This window comes from Eptatretus burgeri, chromosome 3 (assembly GCF_056783735.1).
Source record: "Eptatretus burgeri isolate ZD-2024b chromosome 3, Ebu_testis_v1, whole genome shotgun sequence".
In the NCBI taxonomy this organism is placed as follows: Eukaryota; Metazoa; Chordata; class Myxini; order Myxiniformes; family Myxinidae; genus Eptatretus; species Eptatretus burgeri.
This window is the reverse complement of record NC_140963.1, coordinates 145,184,098-145,211,557: the sequence shown is the minus strand read 5'-3', so window position 1 is coordinate 145,211,557 and position 27,460 is coordinate 145,184,098. Positions and strand designations below refer to the sequence as shown.

The 27,460-nt window shown below is 38.9% G+C and overlaps 1 protein-coding gene across 4 annotated transcripts in view; it reads right to left on the bottom strand.

Annotated features, from left to right (window-relative positions):
• LOC147031219 (uncharacterized) overlaps positions 1-27,460 on the bottom strand; it is a 196,862-nt gene that overhangs the window by 150,740 nt on the left and 18,662 nt on the right. For all 4 annotated transcript variants that reach the window (XM_085876073.1, XM_085876071.1, XM_085876074.1 and 1 more), the window contains exons 2-4: positions 25,568-26,961; positions 11,061-11,193; positions 9,867-9,987 (exon numbers count right to left, since the gene is read on the bottom strand). In XM_085876073.1, coding sequence (XP_085732199.1) covers positions 9,867-9,987; positions 11,061-11,193; positions 25,568-26,914 — 1,601 coding nt within the window. In that variant the 5' untranslated portion in view covers positions 26,915-26,961. The remainder of the gene's footprint in view (positions 1-9,866; positions 9,988-11,060; positions 11,194-25,567; positions 26,962-27,460) is intronic.

The window sequence follows — 27,460 nt, the reverse complement described above, 5'->3', positions numbered from 1 at the left end:
TGAGTTTGTGTGATAAACATGAATATGTAGAGATGAGTTTGTGTGATAAACATGAATATGTAGAGATGAGTTTGTGTGATAAACATTAATAGAAAGAGATGAGTATGTATGATGAACATTGATATAGAGATGAGTTTGTGTGAGAAACATTGACATAAAGAGATGAGTTTGTGTGATAAACAGCAATCTACAGATGAGTTTGTGTGATAAACATTGACATAAAGAGATGAGTTTGTGTGATAAACATTGACATAAAGAGATGAGTTTGTGTGATAAACATTGACATTGAGATGAGTTTGTGTGATAAACATCGATATAAAGAGATGAGTTTGTATGATAAACATTGATATGGAGACGAGTTTGTATGATAAACATGAATATAAAGAGATGAGTTTGTGTGATAAACATTAATATAAAGAGATGAGTTTGTATGATAAACATTGATATGGAGATGACTTTGTGTGATAAACCGAAACATAGAGATGAGTTTGTGTGATAAACATTAATATAAAGAGATGAGTTTGTGTGATAAACATTGACATTGAGATAAGTTTGTGTGATAAACATCGATATAAAGAGATGAGTTTGTATGATAAACATTGATATGGAGATGAGTTTGTATGATAAACATGAATATAAAGAGATGAGTTTGTGTGATAAACATTAATATAAAGAGATGAGTTTGTATGATAAACATTGATATGGAGATGACTTTGTGTGATAAACCGAAACATAGAGATGAGTTTGTGTGATAAACATTAACACAGAGATGAGTTTGTGTGATAAACAATGATATGGAGATGACTTTGTGAGATAAACCGAAACATAGAGATGAGTTTGTGTGATAAACAATGATATGGAGATGACTTTGTGTGATAAACCGAAACATAGAGATGAGTTTGTGTGATAAACATAAACACAGAGATGAGTTTGTGTGATAAACAATGATATGGAGATGACTTTGTGTGATAAACATCAATATAAAGAGAAGAGTTTGTGTGATAAACATTGATATGGAGATGACTTTGTGTGATAAACATTAACACAGAGATGAGTTTGTGTGATAAACATTGATATGGAGATGACTTTGTGTGATAAACATTAACACAGAGATGAGTTTGTGTGATAAACATTGATATGGAGATGAGTTTGTGTGATAAACATTGACATAAAGAGATGAGTTTATGTGATAAACATTAACACAGACATGAGTTTGTGTGATAAACATCGATATAAAGAGATGAGTTTGTGTGATAAACAATGATATGGAGATGACTTTGTGTGATAAACAGAAACATAGAGCTGAGTTTGTGTGATAAACATTAATATAAAGAGATGAGTTTGTATGATAAACATTGATATGGAGATGAGTTTGTATGATAAACATGAATATAAAGAGATGAGTTTGTGTGATAAACATTAATATAAAGAGATGAGTTTGTATGATAAACATTGATATGGAGATGACTTTGTGTGATAAACATTAATATAAAGAGATGAGTTTGTATGATGAACATTGATATGGAGATGACTTTGTGTGATAAACCGAAACATAGAGATGAGTTTGTGTGATAAACATTAACACAGAGATGAGTTTGTGTGATAAACATCAATATAAAGAGATGAGTTTGTGTGATAAACATTGATATGGAGATGACTTTGTGTGATAAACATTAATATAAAGAGATGAGTTTGTATGATAAACATTGATAGAGATGAATTTGTGTGATAAATAATTAATATAAAGAGATGAATTTGTATGATAAACATTGATATCGGGATGAATTTGTGTGATAAATAATTAATATAAAGAGATGAGTTTGTATGATAAACATTGATATCGAGATGACTTTGTGTGATAAACATTAATATAAAGAGATGAGTTTGTATGATAAACATTGATATCGAGATGAATTTGTGTGATAAATAATTAATATAAAGAGATGAGTTTGTATGATAAACATTGATATCGAGATGAATTTGTGTGATAAATAATTAATATAAAGAGATGAATTTGCATGATAAACATTGACATTGAGATGAGTTTGTGTGAATAACATTTATACAAAGAGATGAGTTTGTGTGATAAACATCGATATAAAGAGATGAGTTTGTGTGATAAACAATGATATGGAGATGACTTTGTGTGATAAACCGAAACATAGAGCTGAGTTTGTGTGATAAACATTAATATAAAGAGATGAGTTTGTATGATAAACATTGATATGGAGATGAGTTTGTATGATAAACATGAATATAAAGAGATGAGTTTGTATGATAAACATTGACATTGAGATGAGTTTGTGTGAATAACATTTATACAAAGAGATGACTTTGTGTGATAAACATTGATATCGAGATGAGTTTGTGTGATAAACATTAATATAAAGAGATGAGTTTGTATGATAAACATTGATATCGAGATGAGTTTGTGTGATAAACATTAATATAAAGAGATGAGTTTGTGTGATAAACATTAATATAAAGAGATGAGTTTGTATGATAAACATTGATATCGAGATGAGTTTGTGTGATAAACATTAATATAAAGAGATGAGTTTATCATAAACATTGATATTGAGATGAGTTTGTGTGATAAACATTAATATAGATATGAGTTTGTATGATAAACATGAATATAAAGAGATGAGTTTGTGTGAGAAACATTAACATAAAGAGATGAGTTTGTGTGATAAACATAGATACAGATACGAGTTTGTGTGATAAACATTAATATCGAGATGCGTTTGTGTTATTAACAAATTTTACAAAGATATGAGTTTGTGTGATAAACAGATATAGAGATGAGTTTGTGTGATAAACATTGATATGGAGACGAGTTTGTGTGACGAACATTAATATAAAGAGATGAGTTTGTAAGATAAACATTAAAATATAGAAATGAATTTGTGAGATAAACATTAAAATATCGAGATGAATTAGTGTGATCAACATTGATATGGAGATGAGTTTGTGTGACGAACATTAATATAAAGAGATGAGTTTGTAACATAAACATTAAAATATAGAGATGAGTTAGTGTGATCAACATTGATATGGAGATGAGTTTGTGTGACGAACATTAATATAAAGAGATGAGTTTGTAAGGTAAACATTAAAATATAGAGATGAGTTTGTGCGATGAACATTAATATAAAGAGGTGAGTTTGTAAGATAAACATTAAAATATAGAGATGAGTTTGTGTGATAAACATTGATATGGAGAAGAGTTTGTATGATTAACATTAATATAAAGAGAGGAGTATGTATGATAAACATTGATGTCGAGATGAATTTGTGTAATAAACATAAATATAAAGAGATGAATTTGTGTGATAAACATTGACATGGAGATGAGTTTGTGTGATAAAGATTTATATAAAGAGATTAGTTTGTGTGACAAGCATTAATACAAGCCGGTAGGCGCCATGGGTGGTCGCCAGACTAAGGCGAATTTGAAATACAGTAGTACCTCTACTTACGAATTTAATTCGTTCTGGGAGTAGTTTCGTAACCTGAAACCTTCGTAAGTAGAGACGCCTTTTGAATGTAAATGCGCTAATCCGTTCCAAGCACCGCAAAATTCATACATTTTTTTTTAATAAATCATAAAAATGCATCAGAACATGAAACAAATACATGTTAAAATTAGATTACCGCACAATAAACATAAAACGAGAGGCACATAATGTAAAAAACAAAGAATAAAGGTAATAATAAAAATATTCATTTACCTTTTAACTGCTATTCTCGTTACTTTTGGCCTTTTTTTTACTGGTCCTTATCAGCAGTGTTTTTTGCCTCGCGTTTCGTGAAGAATTGATCCAATGACGTCTGCTTTTGCCGGCTTTAAACAATCCGTCGGAAATGCGCGAGGCAGACATCGTCATAGTGCGCGATAGCCCGACTTGTGAACACTTTTTCCGGGTGATTCTTTTCAACAAATTCCGAGACTTCATGGAATTTTACTAAAATGCCTTTGATTTGGGCTGATGGAATAATGGCTGCCTCCTCCTCCTCCTCCTCCTCCTCGTCCTCTTTGAACTCCTCCTGCACCACGGTGTGTTGCATCACCTCCAATTCCTGCAGCTCCTTCGTCGAAAGCTCCTCAATCATCTCGTTGATTTCCTCGTCATCCACCTCAAGACCCATGCCCTTTCCCAGCGAAATAATTTCGCCATGGCGAAGAACAGAGTGAAGTCCAGTCCTCCTTTTAAACTTCTCGAACCACCCACGCGATGCCTTAAACTCCTGGTGTCGTCCTTGCGCTGAATTTCCCTCGCCTGTATCCTCCTTCACGAGGTCAGTGAGGATGGCGGTTGCCTTTGCGCAAATTATGGCCTCTGTCACTGTGTCACCAGCGATCTCTTTCTCCTTTATCCACACGAGTAACAACCTCTCCATCTCATCGTTCACTGCCGACCTCCTCTTGGAAATGACAGAGAGGCCTTTGGAAGGAACCGTAGCTTTTAGGGCTTCCTTTTGTTTTATTATCGTGCCGATCGTAGATATATTACGGCCATATTCTTTTGCGAGATCAATCAAACGCATCCCCTTTTCATACCTTTCTATTATCTCTTGCTTTGTTTGTTTGGCCAGAAAAACTCTCTTCTTCTTCTTTTCTCCTTGTCCACTTTTCTTCATTGCTTTCTTGGGGTCCATTGTGAATAAAAGTTACTGTAATCCACACGCGTACTGTACTGTAACACTGTCCGAGCACTTCGTAGCGGGACCATAGACTGTATATAGTATAACTATATTTACAGAGCGGGACGGGGACACGAAGAGCATGCTGGGATACACGCATACGCAAAGGGTTGCCAGGCAGATTTTAGGCGATAGCCAATGGCAGAGCAGCTACAAGTTTGTTTACGTTCGGGAAACTCTGGGAGCAGCGAAAAGCAGCGCGTACTGTACTGTATTTTTGACTTCGTATCCTGAAATGCCTTCGTAACTAGAGGCAATATTTTCCCGTTCAGGCGCTTCGTAACCTGAAACATTCGTATGTAGAGACATTCGTAAGTAGAGGTACCACTGTATATAGATAAGAGAACACATCAAATGGCATTTTTGCCATTCGTTGTTCCATATAGGAACATGACGAGCAACTGTCCATTCATCATGTGTTCGATTCCCTAACCCTACGTTAGGGAATCCCAACACGAACATTGGGGTGAAAGCATATAGTAAGATAATTGCATACGAGTCATAGTTTTTTGACGGATCGGGCTGAAAATTTTTGACAAAGAGGTTGATTATCGTGCGCATAAAAGCACGGAAGAGCGATTTTTGGGGAAAAAAACCGGATTTTTTCAAAAATTTCAAAGTCCCATTGCTCGGCCTCGGTGGCGTCCATAGCAACAGTGCTCAATAGCATACAACTCGATCCTGGTATGAATCTGCCAGTCAAGTTTCATCAAAATCGGTTGAATCCTGTTGCCTCCAGAGCTGTCCATTACATACAAACAGACAGACAGAAAACCTGAGAATAAGGGTAGTCTCGTGACCACCCAATATAGAGATGAGTTTGTGTGATAAACATTTATATAAAGAGATGAGTTTGTGTGATAAACATTAATACTGTATATAGAGATGAGTTTGTGTGATAAACAGAAATAGAGATGAGTTTGTGTGATAAAGATTAACACAAAAATGAGTTTGTGTGATAAACATTAATACTGTATATAGAGATGAGTTTGTATGATAAGCATTGATATCGAGATGAGTTTGTGTGATAAACATTAATACTGTATATAGAGATGAGTTTGTGTGATAAACAGATACAGAGATGAGTTTGTGTGATAAACATTAATACTGTATATAGAGATGAGTTTGTATGATAAACAGATATAGAGATGAGTTTGTGTGATAAAGATTAACACAAAAATGAGTTTGTGTGATAAACATTAATACTGTATATAGAGATGAGTTTGTATGATAAGCATTGATATCGAGATGAGTTTGTGTGATAAACATTGATATCGAGATGAATTTGTGTGATAAACATTAATATAAAGAGATGAATTTGTATGATAAACATTGACATTGAGATGAGTTTGTTTGAATAACATTTATACAAAGAGATGAGTTTGTGTGATAAACATCTATCTATAATTCCAGCAGTCTGTGTGTGTGTCTGTGTGTCTGTCTGCGACCGCAGTTTCTCGACGACCACCAGTCCGATCGGATTGAAACTTGACAGGAATATTGCCGGGCCCCCGCGGATGTGCCTTTTCAAGGTTTGATATCAATCGGACAAGCGGTTCCCAAGTTACGGCCATTTATCTGTCAACCAATGACAGGACAGTGCTATGCCATCACGAATGACGTCACAATTAATGTTTATTTATATATATATATATATATATATATATATATATATATATATATATATATATATATATATATATATATTTTTGCACGATTGACGTCACAATTCTTCTTCTTCATTGTTTGGTATGACATCACAATCGACGCTGGGGACCTGAGGATGTGCCTTTTCAAGGTTTGATATTAATTGGACAAGCGGTTCAAAAGTTACGGCAATTTATCTGTCAACCAATGACAAGACACGGTGCTATGACATCATGAATGACGTCACAATTAATGTTTATTTATTTATTATTATTTTGCACAATTGACGTTACAATTCTTCTTCTTATTCTTCTTCTTCTTCATTTGGTATGACATCACAATCGACGCTGGAGACCTGAGTATGTGCCTTTTCAAGGTTTGATATCGTTCTTCATCCATTTCAGCTGTTTCCCAAGTGTTTCCCAAGGTTTGAAGGCTGTTTTTTTCCCAAGGTTTGAATTAATTGTTCAAATTATTAATTAATCCCAAGGATTGAATTTTCCAAAGGGAAAGAGCTGTTTCCCAAGGGTTTTAAAGCTGTTTTTTTCCCAAGGTTTGAATTAATTGTTGTGCTTGGTAGACATTTGTGAATACATTTACAGAGAGAGGGGCGAGAGAGGAAGGGGGAGAGAGGGGGGCGAGAGAGGGGGCAAGAGAGGGGGCGAGAGAGGGGGCGAGAGAGGGGGCGAGAGAGGGGGCGAGAGAGGGGGCGAGAGAGGGGGCGAGAGAGGGGGGCGAGAGAGGGGGCGAGAGAGGGGGGCAAGAGAGGGGAGGGAGAGAGGGGGTGAGAGAGAGGGGTGAGAGAGAGGGGGCGTCACAATTCAAGAGAGGGGGAGAGAGGAGAAGGCGAGAGAGGGGGACGGGAGAGGGGGTGAGGGTGGGGGTGAGAGAGAGGGGCAAGAGAGAGGAGCGAGAGAGGAAGGGGGAGAGAGGAGGGGTGAGACTAGGGGGGGAGTGGGGGCAAGAGAGGGGGGCGAGAGAGAGGGGAGTCACAATTCTTCATCTTCTTTGTTTGATATGATGCCACAATTGATGCTGGGGACCTGAGTATGTTTCCCAGGTGTTTCCCAAGTTATGGCTATTTATGATACGGTTGGTCCGATCTCATTGAAACAATTCCCCAATCCAGTCGTCGTTTACGAGAGCGAAGGAACGAAGCTGCACGTACGGGCACGCACCGACGGGCACGCACTAGTTGATATAAAGAGATGAGTTTGTTTGATAAACATTGATATCGAGATGAGTTTGTGTGATAAACATTCATATAAAGAGATGAGGTTGTATCATAAACATTGATATTGAGATGAGCTTGTGTGATAAACATTAATATAGATATGAGTTTGTATGATAAACATGAATATAAAGAGATGAGTTTGTGTGAGAAACATTAACATAAAGAGATGAGTTTGTGTGATAAACATAGATACAGATACGAGTTTGTGTGATAAACATTAATATCGAGATGCGTTTGTGTAATTAACAAATTTTACAAAGATATGAGTTTGTGTGATAAACAGATATAGAGATGAGTTTGTGTGATAAACATTGATATGGAGACGAGTTTGTGTGATAAACATTCATATACAGAGATGAGTTTGTATCATAAACATTGATATTGAGATGAGTTTGTGTGATAAACATTAATAGAGATACGAGTTTGTATGAAAAACATGAATATAAAGAGATGAGTTTGTGTGAGAAACATTAACATAAAGAGATGAGTTTGTATGATAAAAATTGATATCGAGATGAGATTGTGTGATAAACCTAAACATAGAGATGAGTTTGTGTGAAAAGCATTTGCATAAAGAGATGAGTTTGTATGATAAACATTGATATCGAGATGAGTTTCTGATTAACATTAATACAAAGAGATGAGTTTGTGTGATAAACATAGATACAGATACGAGTTTGTGTGATAAACATTAATATCGAGATGCGTTTGTGTTATTAACAAATTTTACAAAGATATGAGTTTGTGTGATAAACAGATATAGAGATGAGTTTGTGTGATAAACATTGATATGGAGACGAGTTTGTGTGACGAACATTAATATAAAGAGATGAGTTTGTAAGATAAACATTAAAATATAGATATGAATTTGTGAGATAAACATTAAAATATAGAGATGAGTTAGTGTGATCAACATTGATATGGAGATGAGTTTGTGTGATGAACATTAATATAAAGAGATGAGTTTGTAAGGTAAACATTAAAATATAGAGATGACTTTGTGTGATAAACATTAATATAAAGAGATGAATTTGTTTGATAAACATTGATATCGAGATGAGTTTGTGTGATTAACATTAATATAAAGAGGTGAGTTTGTAAGATAAACATTAAAATATAGAGATGAGTTTGTGTGATAAACATTGATATGGAGAAGAGTTTGTGTGATTAAATTAATATAAAGAGAGGAGTATGTATGATAAACATTGATGTCAAGATGAATTTGTGTAATAAACATAAATATAAAGAGATGAATTTGTGTGATAAACATTGACATGGAGATGAGTTTGTGTGATAAAGATTTATATAAAGAGATTAGTTTGTGTGACAAGCATTAATACAAGCCGGGAGGCACCATGGGTGGTCGCCAGACTAAGGCGAATTTGAAATATGTAGATAAGAGAACACATCAGATGGCATTTTTGCCGTTCGTTGTTCCATATTGGAACATGACGAGCAACTGTCCATTCATCACGTGTTCGATTCCCTAACCCTACGTTAGGGAATCCCAACGCGAACATTGGGGTGAAAGCGTATAGTAAGATAATTGCATACGAGTCATACAGTTTTTTGACGGATCGGGCTGAAATTTTTTGACAAAGAGGTTGATTATCGTGCGCATAAAAGCACGGAAGAGCGATTTTTGGGAAAAAAAAAAAACGGATTTTTTCAAAAATTTCAAAGTCCCGTTGCTCGGCCTCGGTGGCGTCCATAGCAACAGTGCTGAAAAGCATACAACTCGATCCTGATATGAATCTGCCAGTCAAGTTTCATCAAAATCAGTTGAATCCTGTGGCCTCCAGAGCTGTCCATTACATACAAACAGACAGACAGAAAACCTGAGAATAAGGGTAGTCTCGCGACCACCCAATATAGAGATGAGTTTGTGTGATAAACATTTATATAAAGAGATGAGTTTGTGTGATAAACATTAATTTAAAGAGACGAGTTTGTGTGATAAACATTAATATAAAGAGATTGGTTTGTGTGACAAACATTAATATAAAGAGATGAGTTTGTGTGATAAACATGGATATCGAGAATTATTTATTCGTGTGAGGTCTGTGGCTGCTTAGATGCATCATCTTCTCGGGGTGTGGCTGAGCTACTGATGCAGTGCCCCTGTTATCAGTAAGCTGGTACTCATTTTGCCAACTTCAGAAGGATGACAGGCTGAGTCAACCCACCTGGTGTTATTTCAATGGTAAAATAACAGAGGCATAGAAATACAAGAATAACAAGGGCAGGGGTAGAAATCCAAGGGACAGTACAAACTCACCGCCCATCTCTGTGTGCTGCACCTCCCTCAATGATAGACTTCACAAAGATCCCAAGGCTCTCAACGTCTGTGTCGACACCCACTCCCATTCCTATGATGCTGATCCCCAAACCATGCTCATCTGTGCAGCAGTCAATCGGTCATCTTTCGTGATCACACATGCAGTAACTCTGTGATGTCATCATCGTTTCATCCAAAACAATGTCAATCTGTTACAGTACACACATAAGCTGGCCAACAAAGTAGATTTTATACAATCCTTGTCTCTTTCGAAACTTACTTCAAAATACTTCGACATTCGTAAATGAGTGAATGACTAACTAGTGTAGCCACTCAGCGAGTCGAGACTCAGGTGGGAAGGTTTTAAAAGCAAGCAGTGTTCATGCAACGCTGAGGATTTCTATATGATTACAAAACCGAAGTGAAATTTGCTCATGAGCACGAAGAACGTTACCACGATATGCTTATTTCCTCTGACTCAATATCAAGCAACATACGAAGTGCTCGGATCTTATCATTTGTCAAAATACTCAGAAATCGTCTCCCCTGTGCTGGTGGTGTCCCGGTAATTCTGCTGCAATGGTCCCATCGGTTACCTTTTGGCTAAGTGTCGGATTGTTTGATATCCACGGTGGCCTAATCTATTTTAATTTACATCGGCGAGATCCAATTGTTTGGAAACGTATTGCAATGTGGAGAATGGAAGAACAATTGGCTGTTTAACATGTTGAATGTTTGCTCAAGTGACAACAGTTAGCTCCAGGTGAGATGAATCCTCAGATCATGTGATGCGGAGTACTCGTAATGATATATTTGCAGTACGATGTGAACCTTTGTTGGAATGCGCTGGCATATACAGCAGGTGCTCCCAGTATACTCCTGCAGTAAACTGAACTTATCAATTTACGACACAGATACTCACCATGCACAAGGACTTTCCTATTCACCGAAGCGGTCTCCACACATGGTGGTGCAATGGCAGTGATTGTTAAAAAAAAAACTTTCACTTTTGTCTGAAATAGTGGTCTTTCACCTTCTGTCAGCACCTACACACCTGCTGCACTCTGTTTTTCTGCTGTTCCACAAAACCTAGATTTGGCTTGAAAAATATAAAAATACAAAACATTTACAATCAATAAACTACATCGGAATTGAATCTGCATCCCAATGAGCAAATTAAAAATCGTGACAAACCTTTGTTCAGCTCCACAGGAAACACAACCATCTGTTCCACACGCTTCTCAAGCTCGTACTCTGCTGACGAGGCAATGGGATCCACCTCATCATTGCTTCGATCATACTCCTCTTTCGAATGCATAGCAAAGACCTGCACAAGTTTCACATCACCGTGTCTGGCACTCACCCACAAAGCGCACTCATCGTCCGATGTCCATAAGCAAATGGCACGGATGGTTTCATCAACAAAGCAGTTCATTTGGTTCGCAATGAGGATTTGAGAAACTCAATGTATGAAAGCAATAATAACCAACAATAAATGATGAGAAGCTTTATACACGTTTCTAAATTCTTTTGATTTTTATTTTGAAGTCACTCATCAAATAAGGGTCAGGGTCGGGAGGATAGCTCTGAGGAAGCAAATTCATCTTTGAGTCACCTTGTCTGGGTTTGATTCCAAATAAGACGATAAACGTGGCACGATGGCGTTTCACAGGTATGGCATTGCATCAAAGTGTATGCCATACTCAGAGGGATGTTAAGCTGAACATCGATCCACCTGCACAGATTGCATGGATTGCTGGTCGACGATGAAGATCCCACGGGGTCTTTTGCAAAGAACAGGTGAGTTACACTTGTATGCTCACCATATTCCACACCCCTATCCTGATTCACAATCAGAATGCAACGGAAAGCCACCCACGACGATCCGTGATAGTCGGCAGTCGAGGAACACGACAGATAGAATGTGAGAAAATATACACACAGACAAAAGTTAAACACCTAAAACAGTGCTGTTTGAGAAACAAACGTGAATCAAACTCAAATTATCTTTCAAATATCAAGGAAAGAAACCTCCATGCGCAGTTTTTATGTTCCATTCAAGACAAGACCAAGGAATGAATAGAAATAGCCCCAAGTGGGCTGACGGTCATCTCTTGAGGTTGGAGTTCAGACCTCTGCTGAATCCAAAATATGGGAAATGTCCTGGACGTTAGACTGGAGTCAATCTGGGGGATGGGTGATCTGAAATCCTGGGGGTCCCCATGATCCAAAATCGAAAAATCGAAGCCGGAGCGATTGTACGGGCTACTGTCTTGTATTCATGTATCATGTTTCAGCACAATCAGTCGGGTGATGAAGGAGGAGTAGCAAAATTGCAAGAAGTTAACAGACAACTGGATGGACGGACGGATATCCAGACATTGCGACCCATTTTATAAGGTCATCTCTTCGAGATCGAGATGAGATGACCGAAAAATAGTTTATCGTGGCAGGTTGTGGAGCATCTTTACCGGAAGTAAAAAATTATGATAAACCACAAACACGTATGATTATCTTTTGAAACAGTCGCTTCTTCTGTTTAACATGAAACTGAAATGGAGGAAACCCGCAGACCATCGAGTCGAAGGGCTGTACCGGGTTTCAGAGCAATCGGTTCGGGGACCCCCTTCCCCCCTCCCCCCATACCCAGGAGACCTCATAACCTAAATTGGAAGAAAAAAAATCAAAGCCCAAGCGATTGTGCAGGTGACCGTCTTGCATTAATGGGTGAAGTTTCAGATCGGGTGATAAGGGAGGAATAGCAAAAATAGCAAAACTCAACGGATGATTGGACAGACGGACGGATGGACAGACAAAAGGACATCTGGACATCATGACTCATTTTATAACTTCAGGAGCGTGGATCAGCTCGCTCCTCTCACCACACCATACATCATTACAGAGGCACAGGCTTGTTTTAACTGAGGATAATGACTGTACGTAAGTTGCTGTGTTGTCATGATTTACACCAATCATTATACAAACATTTCTTTTGTACAGATGTATTTGTAATATTGTTGACATTATAATATTTGCAATGTAAAAAGGTCAGAGTGGTCTAAAAAGCTCGAAATGGTCAAGGGTCCAAGCTGTCTAATCTGTCTGAAGGGTGTAAGGGGTCTGAATGGTGTTAAGGTATAAGGGGTCCAAAGGGACTTGCTTGAAGGGCTGTAAAGGTCTAAAGGGTGTAACAGGTTTAAACGGTGAAGGGATCTAAAGGTGTCTAAAGTGTTGAAAGGGTCTTAAAGGTAAAAGGGGTCTTAATGGTCTGAAAGTTAATAGAGGTCTTAATGGATATTTAAGGGTCCTCGGTTCTCTGAGTCCTCGGTGTCTTTTGGGTCATCTTGGACTTCGGTGTCTTCAGGATCTTTTAGGTCTTCGGGGTATTTTGGGTCATCTTGGTCTGTTATATATACTTTGTATTGGCTTAATGGTTAGAGTGGTTGGCTTGCGATCCAAGGATCCTGAGTTTAAATCCCACTCACTGTTGAATTAATACTTGGTGGGGTTGACCCTGCCCGTCATCCTTCCGAGGTGGGCAAAATGAGTGCCGGCTTGTGGGTATCCTGTGTCGGAGTGGCGAACCGTCCAGGATTGTGCCCAATAGCCAAGGAGACTGCTTGGGCAGCACCGACGCTCTGCACAGAGTGTGGTCCCAATAGATGGATGGATGAATGGGTCTGTTATATGTTGTTACGTGAAAGTGAGGGATCTATGGCTAGGCTGTGGTAAGTGTAGTATGGTCCTTGTGTTTTAAGTAAGTGAGATTGCCAAGTAACAAGTATCTGTTCGAGTAAGTCGTATGTTACACATGACACCGAGGAGGCAGCATATGCAATTTATTGACAGGGTATACTGAGTCATTATTTTGTATATGCAAAACCTCTCGTTTGTGGTGAGGACTTCCTATCGCAGAGGCACATGTACCACATGTGCAACTAGGCTGTGGGGCCCAGAAGAAAATATGTACTTTTTTATTGAGGCCACCCCATAGGTGGGACCCGGGAGGACCCCGACCAGAAGGAAGAAGATAACTCCACTCACCAGCAGAGGACCAAGAGAGGCTCAAGTGGAAAGAATGTCAAGTAAGTGGTCCATGGAGGAGTTCATGAGGGAGACGTTCTTGTGGTCTTGTAGAAGCTTTGGGATAGACCCAAGCTGGTATCACCCTGTCTTTTGAGAGGGGCGGAAAGACCTCAGACAGGACAGCTCCACATGCTCGGAGTGCAAAAAAGAACCTTGAGGAGGAAGAAGTGCCAACCAGGAGGCCTTGTTGGGGAAAAGGACAAAGAGGACCACATGGCCTGGCTGAAGGTCTACTCATCACTGGCCCTGCTCGTGGCTCTTTTACTTCATCTTTGGGCACCATCGTCACTGGCTCTCATCTTCTCCTGGTTTGCTAAAGCAGCTGCATCGAGTCCTGCATCCACCCTGCGCATCAGAGACAAAGGGAAATCCTGCCAGCATTATCGTCTTGTTGTACGAGTGTGATCTCTGGTGGCTGGTGAGATGTTTTGCATTATATTTCTTCTTCTAGTAAGCAAGTTTGCATATTCTCATTCTCCTTTTTGCGTCTTTTGACTCACTTGATTTGTTGCGTTTATGATAGCATCTTGTGGACCCTCTTCCCTGTATTTGCTTTTCAAATAACCTCTTTAAAAGGTAACAAAATGTGTTCCAGCCACCTGCTTTCCGTGCGAGTTTGCCGTCAATGTTTCGCTCATTTGGGCAACCTTGGGGAACAGTCGAGTAATTATTGAATGCAACACAATAAAAGATCGTTTGGACCATCTGTCGGGACGAAAGGTTGTGGCTCTGAGGAATGCTGCATTAACCGGTGCTCGGACGTGACACTATACAGATCGCTTCAAGAATCGAGATGAGATGACCTCATAATAAATAAAAACAAGCCGGCAGGCGACATGGCTGCTCGCTCTAGATGGAAAGCTGGCCGACGTGACGAGCCGATATTCATGTACATGCTATCAATCAATTTAGCACAATAAATATGATTATCACAGCCCTCTTATTTGCGCCCAGAAACCCGCCTTGTGAAATTTCAGGCATGTTTCCAAAGAGACTCTAACAAATGGCAGCCCTGGTAATTCCATTTATCTATTCGCTAAAGATTTTATTTTTTTTATATGATGCTGTAAGACATTCTCCTTGGGCACAAAAAAAACAGGTCCCTTGGAGGTCCAGTTTCGGAGGTATTGATTTTTTTGTACAGTCCACAATAAGTGTACGATGTACAATAAAATATTTTAGCTGTTGCTAAGCAACGGAGGTGTGCATAGCAACCATTCATTTTTGTGTACATGCTAGCCACATTGTACACATTTCACCCAAGTTTCATCAAAATCAGACTCTTTCTCTTAGAGATATTCGCAATTAACCGTTTCTGAAATGTTCGACATATACTCGCCCAAAACCTATCTCCTCCTACAAATATTTTTGTTAGGGCTGCAAATTGGCATGACGGGAGCGAGATAGATTGCGCACAGAACTCTAAGCTTCGATTTTTCGATTGATTTTTTTTTTATTCTTCTTTTTCGATTTTTTGACCAATTTAAAGAGCCGTTGCTTTGCCGTTGCTAGGGCCCAGGGTCCCATATTCGAAAGCACACGATTCCCAGAAATATTGGTCCTACCTACCAAATTTCATTGGAATCGGTTGAGTGGTTTAGCCCCTCGGCTTGGACAAAGTTTCGCGGACAGACAGACAGATGGAAATGTCCAGAATAAGGGTGCTCCAAGAGCAGCCAATAAAAGAAATACACTTTCACTAGGATGAAGTTTGACGAAGGTAACAATTGAGTCTGCACTTCCATGAGTGGATTATGTTGCTATGGTAAGTACAAGACTTGATGAAGCCCAAATATGTCGAATTATTGGGATCAACAATGACAGGATATCCCACCAGTGAAACTGAACATCAACTTGGCTTCTGGAGGAATGTTATCAGCAGATTTGTCGACAAATATCTACAAACCAAAGATGGTCATCTAAATTGAGGCCTGCATCGAACAACGGTGACCTCAAACATAAAAGATGCAGCTCTGATTAGGCTTGTATGACATTCATGGTGTCAAAAGCACAGTGTTGTGGTACACATGGAATCTCCCTTGGAGGTTATCCATGAGAACTGTCCAGAATCAGTTTTGTGCTGCAGGACAAAAACCCAGGATTCCAAAATAGGCATCTCACATCCCGGAGGAACAATATCCATTGGTCTGATGGTCGATTTTCACCTGCATATTGATGGGAGAAGTTGGATTTGGCAGCAACCGAACACCGCTTGTAGATCCAAGAACATTGTGGATTCCAAACAACCGAACAGCCTGAATACCCAATTACATTATCAAAACAACCCAACACAGCCTTTACACCCAACAACATTAATCAAAACAACAAATTACAGCCTTTACACCCAACAACATTAATCAAAACAACAAATTACAGCCTTTACACACAACAACATTAATCAAAACAACAAATTACAGCCTTTACACACAACAACATTAATCAAAACAACCCAACACAGCCTTTTCACCCAACAACATTATCAAAAACAACATTATTTACAGTGATGACTCCATCTACACCTCACTATCTGAAAACATGGACCAACTTCTATCTTCTCATCCAAACTCTCTCTTCCTCATATGTGGCGACTTCAATTGTCATCATGCCAGTTGGCTAGGTGTGGGTACCTCTCTCACCTGTCATGGCACTTCAGCAAAAGCTTTCTGCAACTCATTGGGACCGACTCTATCAGTCAACTTCCCTACCCGGATCTCAACCAATGGTATATATCCAACCAATGATCAATGATCTCAACCAATGGTCTCAACCAACCCGGATCTCCATCGCGTCTAGATCTGATTTTGACAAATTTCCTTGACAATATCAGCTGCTCTTCCTCCGCTCCAATCGGTTCTTCTGACCACGTCCTTGTCAAAGTGGACATCTCTCTGGCTATTTTCAGAGATCCACCTCACCGCCGTCGAGTCTGGCATTTCACTCAAGCTGACTGGCAAGATCTCCGAGCAGCCATCAAACTTATAGACTGGTCTCCTATCACTACTTTCTCAAACATCAACTCATCCTGGGATTCTTTCAAAGAAACTTGCTCTCCCTCATGCACAGATTTATCCCCTCTCGTCTTCAGTTGTCCTACCCTTCCTCCCGCCCTTGGTTCACTGAAGCTTGTGGCAAGGCAGTTGTCCTGAAACAACTTGCCTTTGCCTCATGGAAAGCAAACCCAACTGAGGGCAATCTCAGTTCCTTCCATAAAGCTCAGAACAAGTGTGTATCTCCCCTCAGGAGAGCCAGAAAACAACATCTTTCTAATCTCAAGTCTGAACTCTCAAACCCCTCTCCCTCCTCAAAATCCTGGTGGCATCTAATCAAATCTGTTTCTGGTGTATGTTCCCCCTCCATCCCCTTCCTTACCTCAAATGGCAGCACTGCTGATACCGCATGTGAAAAAGCTGAATGCCTAAACTCGGTGTTTGCAGCAAAATCTTGTGTCCAAAACCCATCACTTTCTCTCCCCACTTTACCCATGGACATGGTTGTCCATGGAAAAGCCTCAAATTTAATCGAAATGTCTTTGTGTCCAATCACTCGAATGGAATAAACAATTTGTTTATGATGGGCCTCAGCTGATGAACATCATCCTTTCCTCTACCATGTTCATAACAAAACAATCTTCTCGTTGAATCACTCAATTGTGAGAGCTTGCATGTAATGGAACATAAACTACAACAATCAGAGGACTTTTCAAAATTATAATATGATAACATCAATTTCCACAATTATATATAATATATATTATTTTTTTTATTTTTTAACAATCCAAGATAAACGATTTATGTGAAAGAAAAAGTTACTTCATTATCTTCACCACCAAAGGTGGACGGAGGTTTTGTTTTCACCCCTGTCGTTGGTCGTTGTGACGGAAGTTGAACATTTTCATCATATGTTGGTCTGTCTCGGTTTGTGCGTCCATCTGAGTGCGATAACTTGCAAACGCTTTCAGATATCTTCGTGAAACTTCACCAGAGGATTCCGAAGAACAAAAGTGAGGACTGCATTCAATAACCAATTATTTTTGACGTCAACATAGGCCAAAAGGTCAACACAGGCCAAAAAGATAACATAGGCCAAATTTCTAAAATTGTCAATTTTCATCCGATTCACTTGAAATTTGAAAAAGATTTACATATCAGGTCACTGAATTTAACCACAAATTATTTTTGAGGTTAAATTTGTTTTATGGATTTCGCAAGTATAGTACTCTGCACGATGTCATCCTCTTGTGATTTGTAAAAATAGAAGATTTATGAATATATATTAGTTGGTCTTGAGTGTTATTGTCTGTCTGTCTGTCTGTCTGTCCGTGTCATGACGGAAATTGAAAATTTTCATCATAAGTCGTCAGTCTGTCTCGTATGTATGTGTATCTGTCTGTCAGTCCATCTGGGAGTGTGATAACTCGCGAACGCTTTCGGCTATCTTCGTCAAACTTTACCAGAAGATTCCGAAGCACAAAAATGAGGCTGTCAACATGTTTTAACGATACATGTTAAAGGTCAAGGTGACGGTAATGAAATATGCATAATTTTCATCAGGCTACCACCTGACACCTTGTTGTCCGTCTGTTTGTCTGTGTTGAGGATATCTCAAAAAGTTATGGCCGGATTCAGACGAAATTTGGTGAACAGGTTGGGTGTTTGACACGGACAAATGGATTAGATTTTGGTGAAGGTCCGAATCCGGATTCGATAATTTTTTCATTTCTTAAGTGATTTTTCACCATTGAAAGAAGGGGCCAAAATGGTATTTCAAAAAGTTGTGGATGAGTTATGACAAAACACGGTGAATGAGTTCGTTAGGTGACAAGAACATGCCAATCAGATTTTGGTGAGGCTTCGGATCCAGATCCAAGCCACCAGTGGGATAAAAAAAAAACATAAAGTGTTCAGCCTGGCAGAGGTATGCGCTCTACTGAGTGCCATTCTAGTTGAAAAGTTGATGATGAAAGCTCAAATGGTTAGAAAAAAAAAAGTTAGGCATGGACAGTCTGTCTGACACACACGCACGCAAAATCCCAACTTTCACTGCACGAGTGGAGGAGTGAATTACCATATAAACACTGGACTACGAGTCAGGGTAGCAATTTGCAATGTGTTCAAATTTGGAGAGGAATTTATAAATCGGCCAGGGTACCACCATAACTCTTCTACTCTTCTTGGAAACACACTGTGGGGTCATTCCGTGCCAACTCACCTAAATTTCAAAAACCTCCCCAGGTCACCTCCTCAGATTTTGCTGGAAAAATTCTTAAATGTAGATCTATATGGCTCTACCCACCATGCAAAAGATTAGCTTTCAATTCCTCATAGTTTAAAAAATATGTATCTGTAGAGACCTTTGAAATTTGGCCCTAAAAATGCCAAATGTGAAAAACGCATTTTTTTTTCAACTTCAGGGGCTTATAATTTTATAATGGACTCCTCGAGAAAGCTAATATTGGAAATATTTACTAAATGGCATCCAAATTTTTCAATTATGGCATCAGATAGCCTCTGGGATGCATATTTCTCACTCTATAGGAAGCTAAAAATGGCTTTTGGGCCAAAACGAGCTAAAATAAGGTCAAACTATTGCAGCCCTCCTGAAAATATGGAACAACTTAGAATTTTCTTCCTCATAACACAGTAATTATAGGGTCATGATCTATCCATAGATACATTTTTGTTGGGATAATACAGTTAGGTGATGAATTATAAAAGTTTTACCATAAGCCCTTGCCTCCGAGGGCTCCAAAATGGACCAATTTTGTCCCTGGTTTGACCATGTGGCTAGGGGTTTAGGATCTTAATTTTTTTTTTCTAAAGATTGCCTCATACAAGATGTGTCTACTGACCGAATAATTTTATCGAATGCCCATGGTTTCATATAAAAATAAATTTTTATTTACATGCACGTTTTTATATAATTATTCACTTTTTCATATTCATGAGCTTATAAATCTGAAACTGAACACTCCAGCAAAGTGATACTGCAGATATTTCTAAACTGGCAAATGAAATTTAAGGATCTGTTATCAGAATGCCTGATAAATGCATATGTTTCGATCTGTAGGAAGTTGAAAATGCCACTTTGACCAAAAATGGTGAATATGCAGGGGGCATTAACTGAAGTTATGTAACAACTTAGATTATTCTTCTCATAAATTAATAATTATAAGTACATTTTTTATTCAAAAATAAATTCATGAAATGATAATCCAAACATATGCTTGGGTTTTAATTTTAAAAAACATGTCCTACAGTTCTCTATTTGAAGTCATTAGTTATGACATACACCACGAGATGGAGTAATGGTCTGTCACAACACTAGGAGCAGCACAGTCAACCTGTCTGTCTGTTTGGAGAACAAAGGAGAGGAGGAAACAAAGGAAATGGATGCAGAAAAACCTGGGCCCGGTGGCACAAGTTTGACAAGTAGATGCACTGTTGGAACCAAATTAGACCAGGAGTGTCACAAGACCGATTATACAAGGAAGGTTGGGCTAAAACAAGTTGCTGCTTTGGAGAATAAGTCACAAGAATTGATTTCATGGAGATCAGGAATTACTTTCAGTTCAGAAGACAGTATTTGCCAAGATCATGATCAAATCCTTCTTTGTGACATCACAAGAAATCCAACAAAATGCAATGGAGTATGACCTTGAGAAGCGCTTCAGAGCAGGAACAACCATTGCTGGTACACAGTCACACCATGGTTTCCTGCCAATCTCCTCAACACGTCTGGAGATGAGAAGGGTTTCTTCTGATGCTGTATCATCAACAGTATGCACAGGACCACAGGACCACACAAGCTCATGGCCTCCAGAAAAAAAAAAGAAAGATCAATGCTGGGTGCCATTACTCGACATTCTTGGTGTGGTTGAGGCCCCTGACATAAAATCTGGTGGACGTCAGTTCCAACTGTCACAGCATGACTTTAAAGGTCCCCTGACATGCAAAAGTACTGAAATTTCATTTATATATGTCCTATAGGAGTTTTTCAGCTCGTGATTTCAGATCTGACAATGTTTTTTCACAATACTCATTCTGTAAAATGTAAAATTTTAAAAACAAACCTCTTCGGGAACACCCCTAAAAATTCTCCTGAAAGGAGCGTAACCCACATGACGTCAACTGCAGGACGACAAAGGCTGCACGTAAATTACTCGGGTTGGTGGTCTACGTGATTCTATTGGCTTTCTGTGTGTTTCCACATTTGATTGGTCGACGCAATCGCTTCGTTCATTTCTGCTTTAAAAAAATCGAACATTTGGTTTTGAATAATGGATGGCATGGACTTTCATTTGTCTGGTAACAACGGTGAGTGTGAGAGAAATGAAGGATTTTGGTCTAAATCACATGGAGAATTGTCGGATAACGTAGTCACGGGAGGTGAAGTTCAGGCAGCTGGAAATGAAATAAGACCTTACCAGTTCGAGCCCGAAGCAGGACAAGCAGAGGAAAATGGCGATTAAATTCCCGGAGTTCATTATATGATCGGGTGGACATCGAAGGAAGACTTGGCAATAACAACTGGTTAGACAAAATCCTATTCGTAATTCAATAATGTAAATTCGACTTGCATACTGCTCGATATCAGAAATATTTTAGTGAGGTGACGTGACCAGCGCAGCGCAGCGGACATGTTGCACCGTGGCGAATAAATCGCAACCAAGGCCGGTGCATGTCATCGGCCGTATCTCTCCGTGCATAAAACGAAGCAATCTCGCTGTCCAGATACGATGAAAACTTGTGTGCAGAACACACCTTGTGACAATTGTCTCGAGTAGTCCGATAAATCTGACGTTCTGTTGCATTTTTATTTATTTTATTCCTACTGTTGTCATGTAGCACCAGTAGAAAACAATAAGCCTGGTGTTGGCTTAGTGGTGAGGGTGGTGGCTTGGGATCCTAGGGTCCTGAGTTCAAGCCCCGTTGGCTGCTGAATTAAAATACACCAGGAGGTTAACTCAGCCTGTCATCCTTCTGAGGTCGGCAAAATGAGCACCAGTGTACTAATAAGGGAAACACTGCATAAGCGGCGTAGCCACGTCCCAACCAACGATGCAACCAGGAGAAAGAGAGAAAGAGAGAAAGAGAGAAAGAGAGAAAGAGAGAAAGAGAGAAAGAGAGAAAGAGAGAAAGAGAGGAAAGCGAGAGAGAGGAAAGCGAGAGAGGAAAGAGGAAAGCGAGAGAGAGGAAAGCGAGAGAGAGGGAGAGAGAGAGGAAATCGAGAGCGAGAGTGAGAGAGAGAGGAAAACGAGAGAGAGGAAAACGAGAGAGGAAAACGAGAGAGAGGAAAACGAGAGAGAGGAAAACGAGAGAGAGGAAAGCGAGAGAGGAAAGCGAGAGAGAGAGAGAGAGAGAGAAGGAAAAAGAGACAGAGAGAGAGAGAGAGAGAGAGAAAGAAAAAAAAGATAAAGAGAGAGAGAGAGAGAGAGAGAGAAAGAGAAGAAAAAAGAGAGAGAGAGAGAGAGAGAGAGAGAAAGAAAAAGAAAAAAGAGAGAGAGAGAGAGAGAAAGAAAAAGAGAAAGAGAAAGAGAAAGAGAAAGAGAAAGAGAAAGAGAAAGAGAAAGAGAAAGAGAAAGAGAAAGAGAAAGAGAAAGAGAAAGAGAAAGAGAAAGAGAAAGAGAAAGAGAAAGAGAAAGAGAAAGAGAAAGAGAAAGAGAAAGAGAAAGAGAAAGAGAAAGAGAAAGAGAAAGAGAAAGAGAAAGAGAAAGAGAAAGAGAAAGAGAAAGAGAAAGAGAAAGAGAAAGAGAAAGAGAAAGAGAAAGAGAAAGAGAAAGAGAAAGAGAAAGAGAAAGAGAAAGAGAAAGAGAAAGAGAAAGAGAAAGAGAAAGAGAAAGAGAAAGAGAGAAAGAGAAAGAGAAAGAGAAAGAGAAAGAGAAAGAGAAAGAGAAAGAGAGAGAGAGAGAGAGAGAGAGAGAGAGAGAGAGAGAGAGAGAGAGAGAGAGAGAGAGAGAGAGAGAGAGAGAGAGAGAGGAAAACAATGAAGAAAAGAGAATAATAAAGGAAAGCTACAGCACGTCAGATTTATCAGCCTAGTCGGATGGACGACGGATTTATCGGACAAGTCTAGACTCTGGAGATCTCGAGTCAATCCACTCTGTGCGAGTTTCTGTATGTGACGTCAATGCTGCGATTCGCTGAAGTCAACTTTTTTTAGGGGCGGGGCAAAGCAAGTTGTGAAAGGCGCCAGAAATGATCGAAATATTGCTCTAATTATCCCATTTTTGATTTAAAAAAAACATGGGTGATTTCTTCACTGGGAAGGTCAAGTTAATATATAAATAAAATACCAATGTCACCCCCAGGGTGACCAGTATCTTGCCAAAATGTGAACATGAGTGACTTATTTATTCGATTAAAGTTACTCAAAAAATAAGGGTTTCGTTGACCTTGATGCTTGACCGTTTTGTGACCTTGACCTTTGACCTTTATATTTTCGTATGGTTAATGCTATCTCTCCAGGACCGTTGTACATGAAATATCAAGAGATTTTGATGAGAACTGAGGAAATAAAATTTTCATGAAAAATCCGTTTTTTCGTCATGACGTCATCAAATGACGTCATAGCGTCAAACTTTTGACAGATCTGGAAAGCACTTATCAAGCGCTTTCATATGAGGTATTACTCGATATGGCATCTAAGATTTCAAAATTTGACCTTGGGGTCAAAAACTTTCGACCTCCAGCGCTAACAATGAAGGTCAAGGCCGATCGCCACCAAAAATTAATCAGCTGAGCACCAGACCATGAACTATATTCCCATGAAGTTTGAAGACGATCTGATCAAAATTACTCCAAAAATAAGGGTTTCGTCGACTCCTCTGATTTGCGACAAAGTGACCTTGACCTTTGACCTTGACCTTGAAAATTGACCTGAAAGGGACCTCTATAGGCCTCTGATATGCGAAGTTACAAAAATTTCCAATGATAACTGTGCTCTGCAGAGTGATCGATACGTGATTACAGACAAAAAAAAATAATAATAATAATAAAAAAATACCTACAAGCTGACTAACATATCTTGAAAAAACTTCGTTTTGGCAAGATAATAACCAGAAAGTTTTGCATGTCAGGGGACCTTTCAGCATGTTGAAGACCTGTTTTCTAAGATGTAAAATTCTGTGCCTCTGAGTGCTAGATAATCATGATAATGAATGTCATAAAAGATGAAAAGGTCATCAAAGAGTTTTCGAAGGTATAAAAATTACTAATATTCATTGTCTCTGTATATCTGTAAATAAAAAAGCTGCTACTCAACTAATAAAATTTGTTCTAATTTATCATTTGCAATCACTTACGAAAGTAATCATTAGCATGTATTTATGAATAAATAACATCCTTATCACTCATGTCTAATAAGAAGCATAATTTAGCCTCATGCACACCCCTGCAAGTTCACCTTGTTTTGTACTAAGTGGGCCAAATTGCCATATTTGGCTTCCTAAAACGAGGAGAATGTGCTTTCTCGAGACATTCTGATGCCATAATCTGAAATTTTGTATAACAGTTTATAAAATTCTGCAGTAACTCTTTCCTGCATAGTTCCATTTAAGATTTACAAACTTCTGAATATGAAAAAAGTGAATAATTATAAAAAACGTGCATGTAAATAAAAATTTATTTTACTTTGAAGCCATGGGCGTTAGATAAAATTATTCAGTCAGTAGACACATCTTATGTGTTTAGAAAAAATCTTTAGAAAAGAAATGAAGATTCTAAACCCCGAGCCACATGGTCAAACCAGGGGACAAAATTGGTCCATTTTTGAGCCCTTGGAGGCAAGGGCTTATGGTAAAACTTTTATAATTCATCACCTAACTGTATTATCCCAGCAAAAAATGTATCTATGGATCGATAATGACCCTATAACCACTGTGTTATGAGGAAAAAATTCTAAGTTGTTCCATATTTTCAGGAGGGCTCCTATAGTTTCACCTTATTTTAGCTCATTTTGGTCAAAAAGCCATTTTTAGCTTTCTATAAAGTGAGAAATATGCATCCCAGAAGCTATCTGATGCCATAATTGAAAAATTTGGATGACACAGTAAATATTTGCAATATTAGCTTTCTAGAGGAGTCCATTATAAAATTATAAGCCAATGAAGTTGGAAAAAAATGCGTTTTTCACATTTGGCATTTTTACGGCCAAATTTCAAAGGTTTCTAGAGATAGATATTTTTTAAACTATGAGGAATTGAAAGCTAATCTTTTGCATGGTGGGTAGAGCCATATAGATCTACATCTAAGAATTTTTTCCAGCAAAATCTGAGGAGGTGATCTGGGAACCCTTAGGTGAGTTGGCACGGAATGACCCTGTGGGATCTTTAACGTCCAGATGCAATCCATCATGGTGTCAGATTGGTCCGCAGCTAAAAGGACCAAATCCAAGGGAATGTCCAGCAGTAAATTTGCTTCCCTCAGATTTAACTAATCTGGGGTCCTGAGTAATGCAAACACATGTGGTGAAACAGAAACCTATTCAGGGTAGATTATCACCTGCGGAAATGCTAATGACCCGACCGACAAGTCCTGGGTGAAGCATTAACCTCGGAGGTTAAGTTAATAATAATAATAATAATAATAATAATAATAATAATAATAATAATAACTTACCTTAATAGGGGAAGTGCTGAAACAAACTTTGCGATTCGACCCGCTCTCCTCATCACTGCTGAGTCCAGGCAAGATCTCATATTGATCAATATCAGCAGCAACAGATCTTGCTTCAAAGGCCTCCATGCTTTCTTCAGCGTCGCTCTGAGGATTTTCCACCAATTGGTCTTCAAAGGCAGCATTTTCGATTCCTTTCAAAGGGTTGTTCCATGATGTGATCATTTCATCTTCTTCAGAATGTATCTCCTCCTTTCCCTGGCTTTCATAAGATTCACTATCTGTTAAATCAATCCCTATATGTTCTTTGTCAAAGGGATGATCATGACATTGTTCCTTCTCTTTGTGACCTTGTGAACCAATATTGTCTGCCTCTTGAAGTGCTTCACATTCAACTCCATTTTCATCATCTTTAATTGGCATCGACTCATCGCTTCTTGGCGAATCAGACTCGATCGTCACAAACTCAGCCTTGAGGATTCCTGTTGCAATGTTGCTGAAAACGACGTCACTCTCAATAGGAGAGCTTGAGGGAAGTGCAGGATTGATCAAATCTTTCAGGCACCATCCATCGTTTTGTCTTTTCTCTCCTTTGCTTTCAGAAAATGGCAAAAGTGTTGTTGCATCATCGGTTCCTTTTAATGGTGAGTGCGAAAACTTGAGCAAAGCAAGTTCATCACTTTTCAGCAAACTAATGCTACTGGTCTTTGCAAATGAGCTCAACAAGGATGTGTTTTCATCTTGGACTTCATCAACATCATCATCGAGCAAGAAACTGGAGAGTCGCTTTGATATGGGACCCGAGTTAATCCGAGCCTTCGTCTGGGACTCGGACAAAGCAGGGGACAAAAGGCAACTCAATGAGGAAGAACTTTTATGATTCCGATTAACATTCATGCCAAGTATTTGCATCATGCCAGACTCGCCACTGTGGCTCAAGGTACGACGTCCGTGTTCTGTCCAATTACCTTGATGAGCATTCAACAAATTAGGATCAGAGGAAGAGAGTTTTGCAACTTGTTTGCTGGAGCTACTCGGGGTCATAAAACTTCTTTCAAACTTCTTCCTCACTTCAGAGACATTTCCAGAGATACAACATAACTTTTGTTCTCTTTGCATGCTTCTTTCACGGCGGTTTTTCTCGCTGTTAAATGAGAACTTTGATGTTGATGAAACCACAGGATATGTTTCAGTAAAAAGCATGTTTTTGATCCTTTTGATATTCGGTCCTTGATTAATGGAATCTTTATCAACATGGTCGCTCCACTGATCCAAATCCGAAGGGCTGCTCCAGGAAACCACCGGGTGAGTCGCATCTTCAAAAACCGCCCTATCGCCAACTACATCCATTTGTAGCACGTCGATATGTCAGGGTCTTCAAAAGCAGGTTCATTAAACTGAAAAAGAAAAACAAACTTCACACAAGTTGCAAAACAATTGCATTTTATCGACTTATTTGTGTTCATCGAATTATACAAGTTAATGAAGAAAACAACTGACACTTTCCACAAACTTGGTTAGTTTCATACATACAGTCTCTCAGATGAACACTTTCCAAAACTCAAACCAACCGCATGGGGCAACAAAGATAGATTGGCATCAGTGACAGCAAAGGTGACAACACAAGACGCATCAACATTATCCGCTTCAGCCAAAATTCCACACGTTACCATAAATGGACGGCATCAAGTCACATGTCCTAAAAACCTTCTCTGCTGCTCTTGCACATCCTCTTTCTGTTCCTTTTCAGCCTATCATTTTCACCCTAGGCCTAGGTATTTTTCCATTTGCTGAGAAATCCACCAACATCACTACATTGTATGAAAAAAAGGTGCAAAAACACATCCCTTCCACGACATAGACCCCTCAGCTTACTTTCAATCATCAGCAACATCA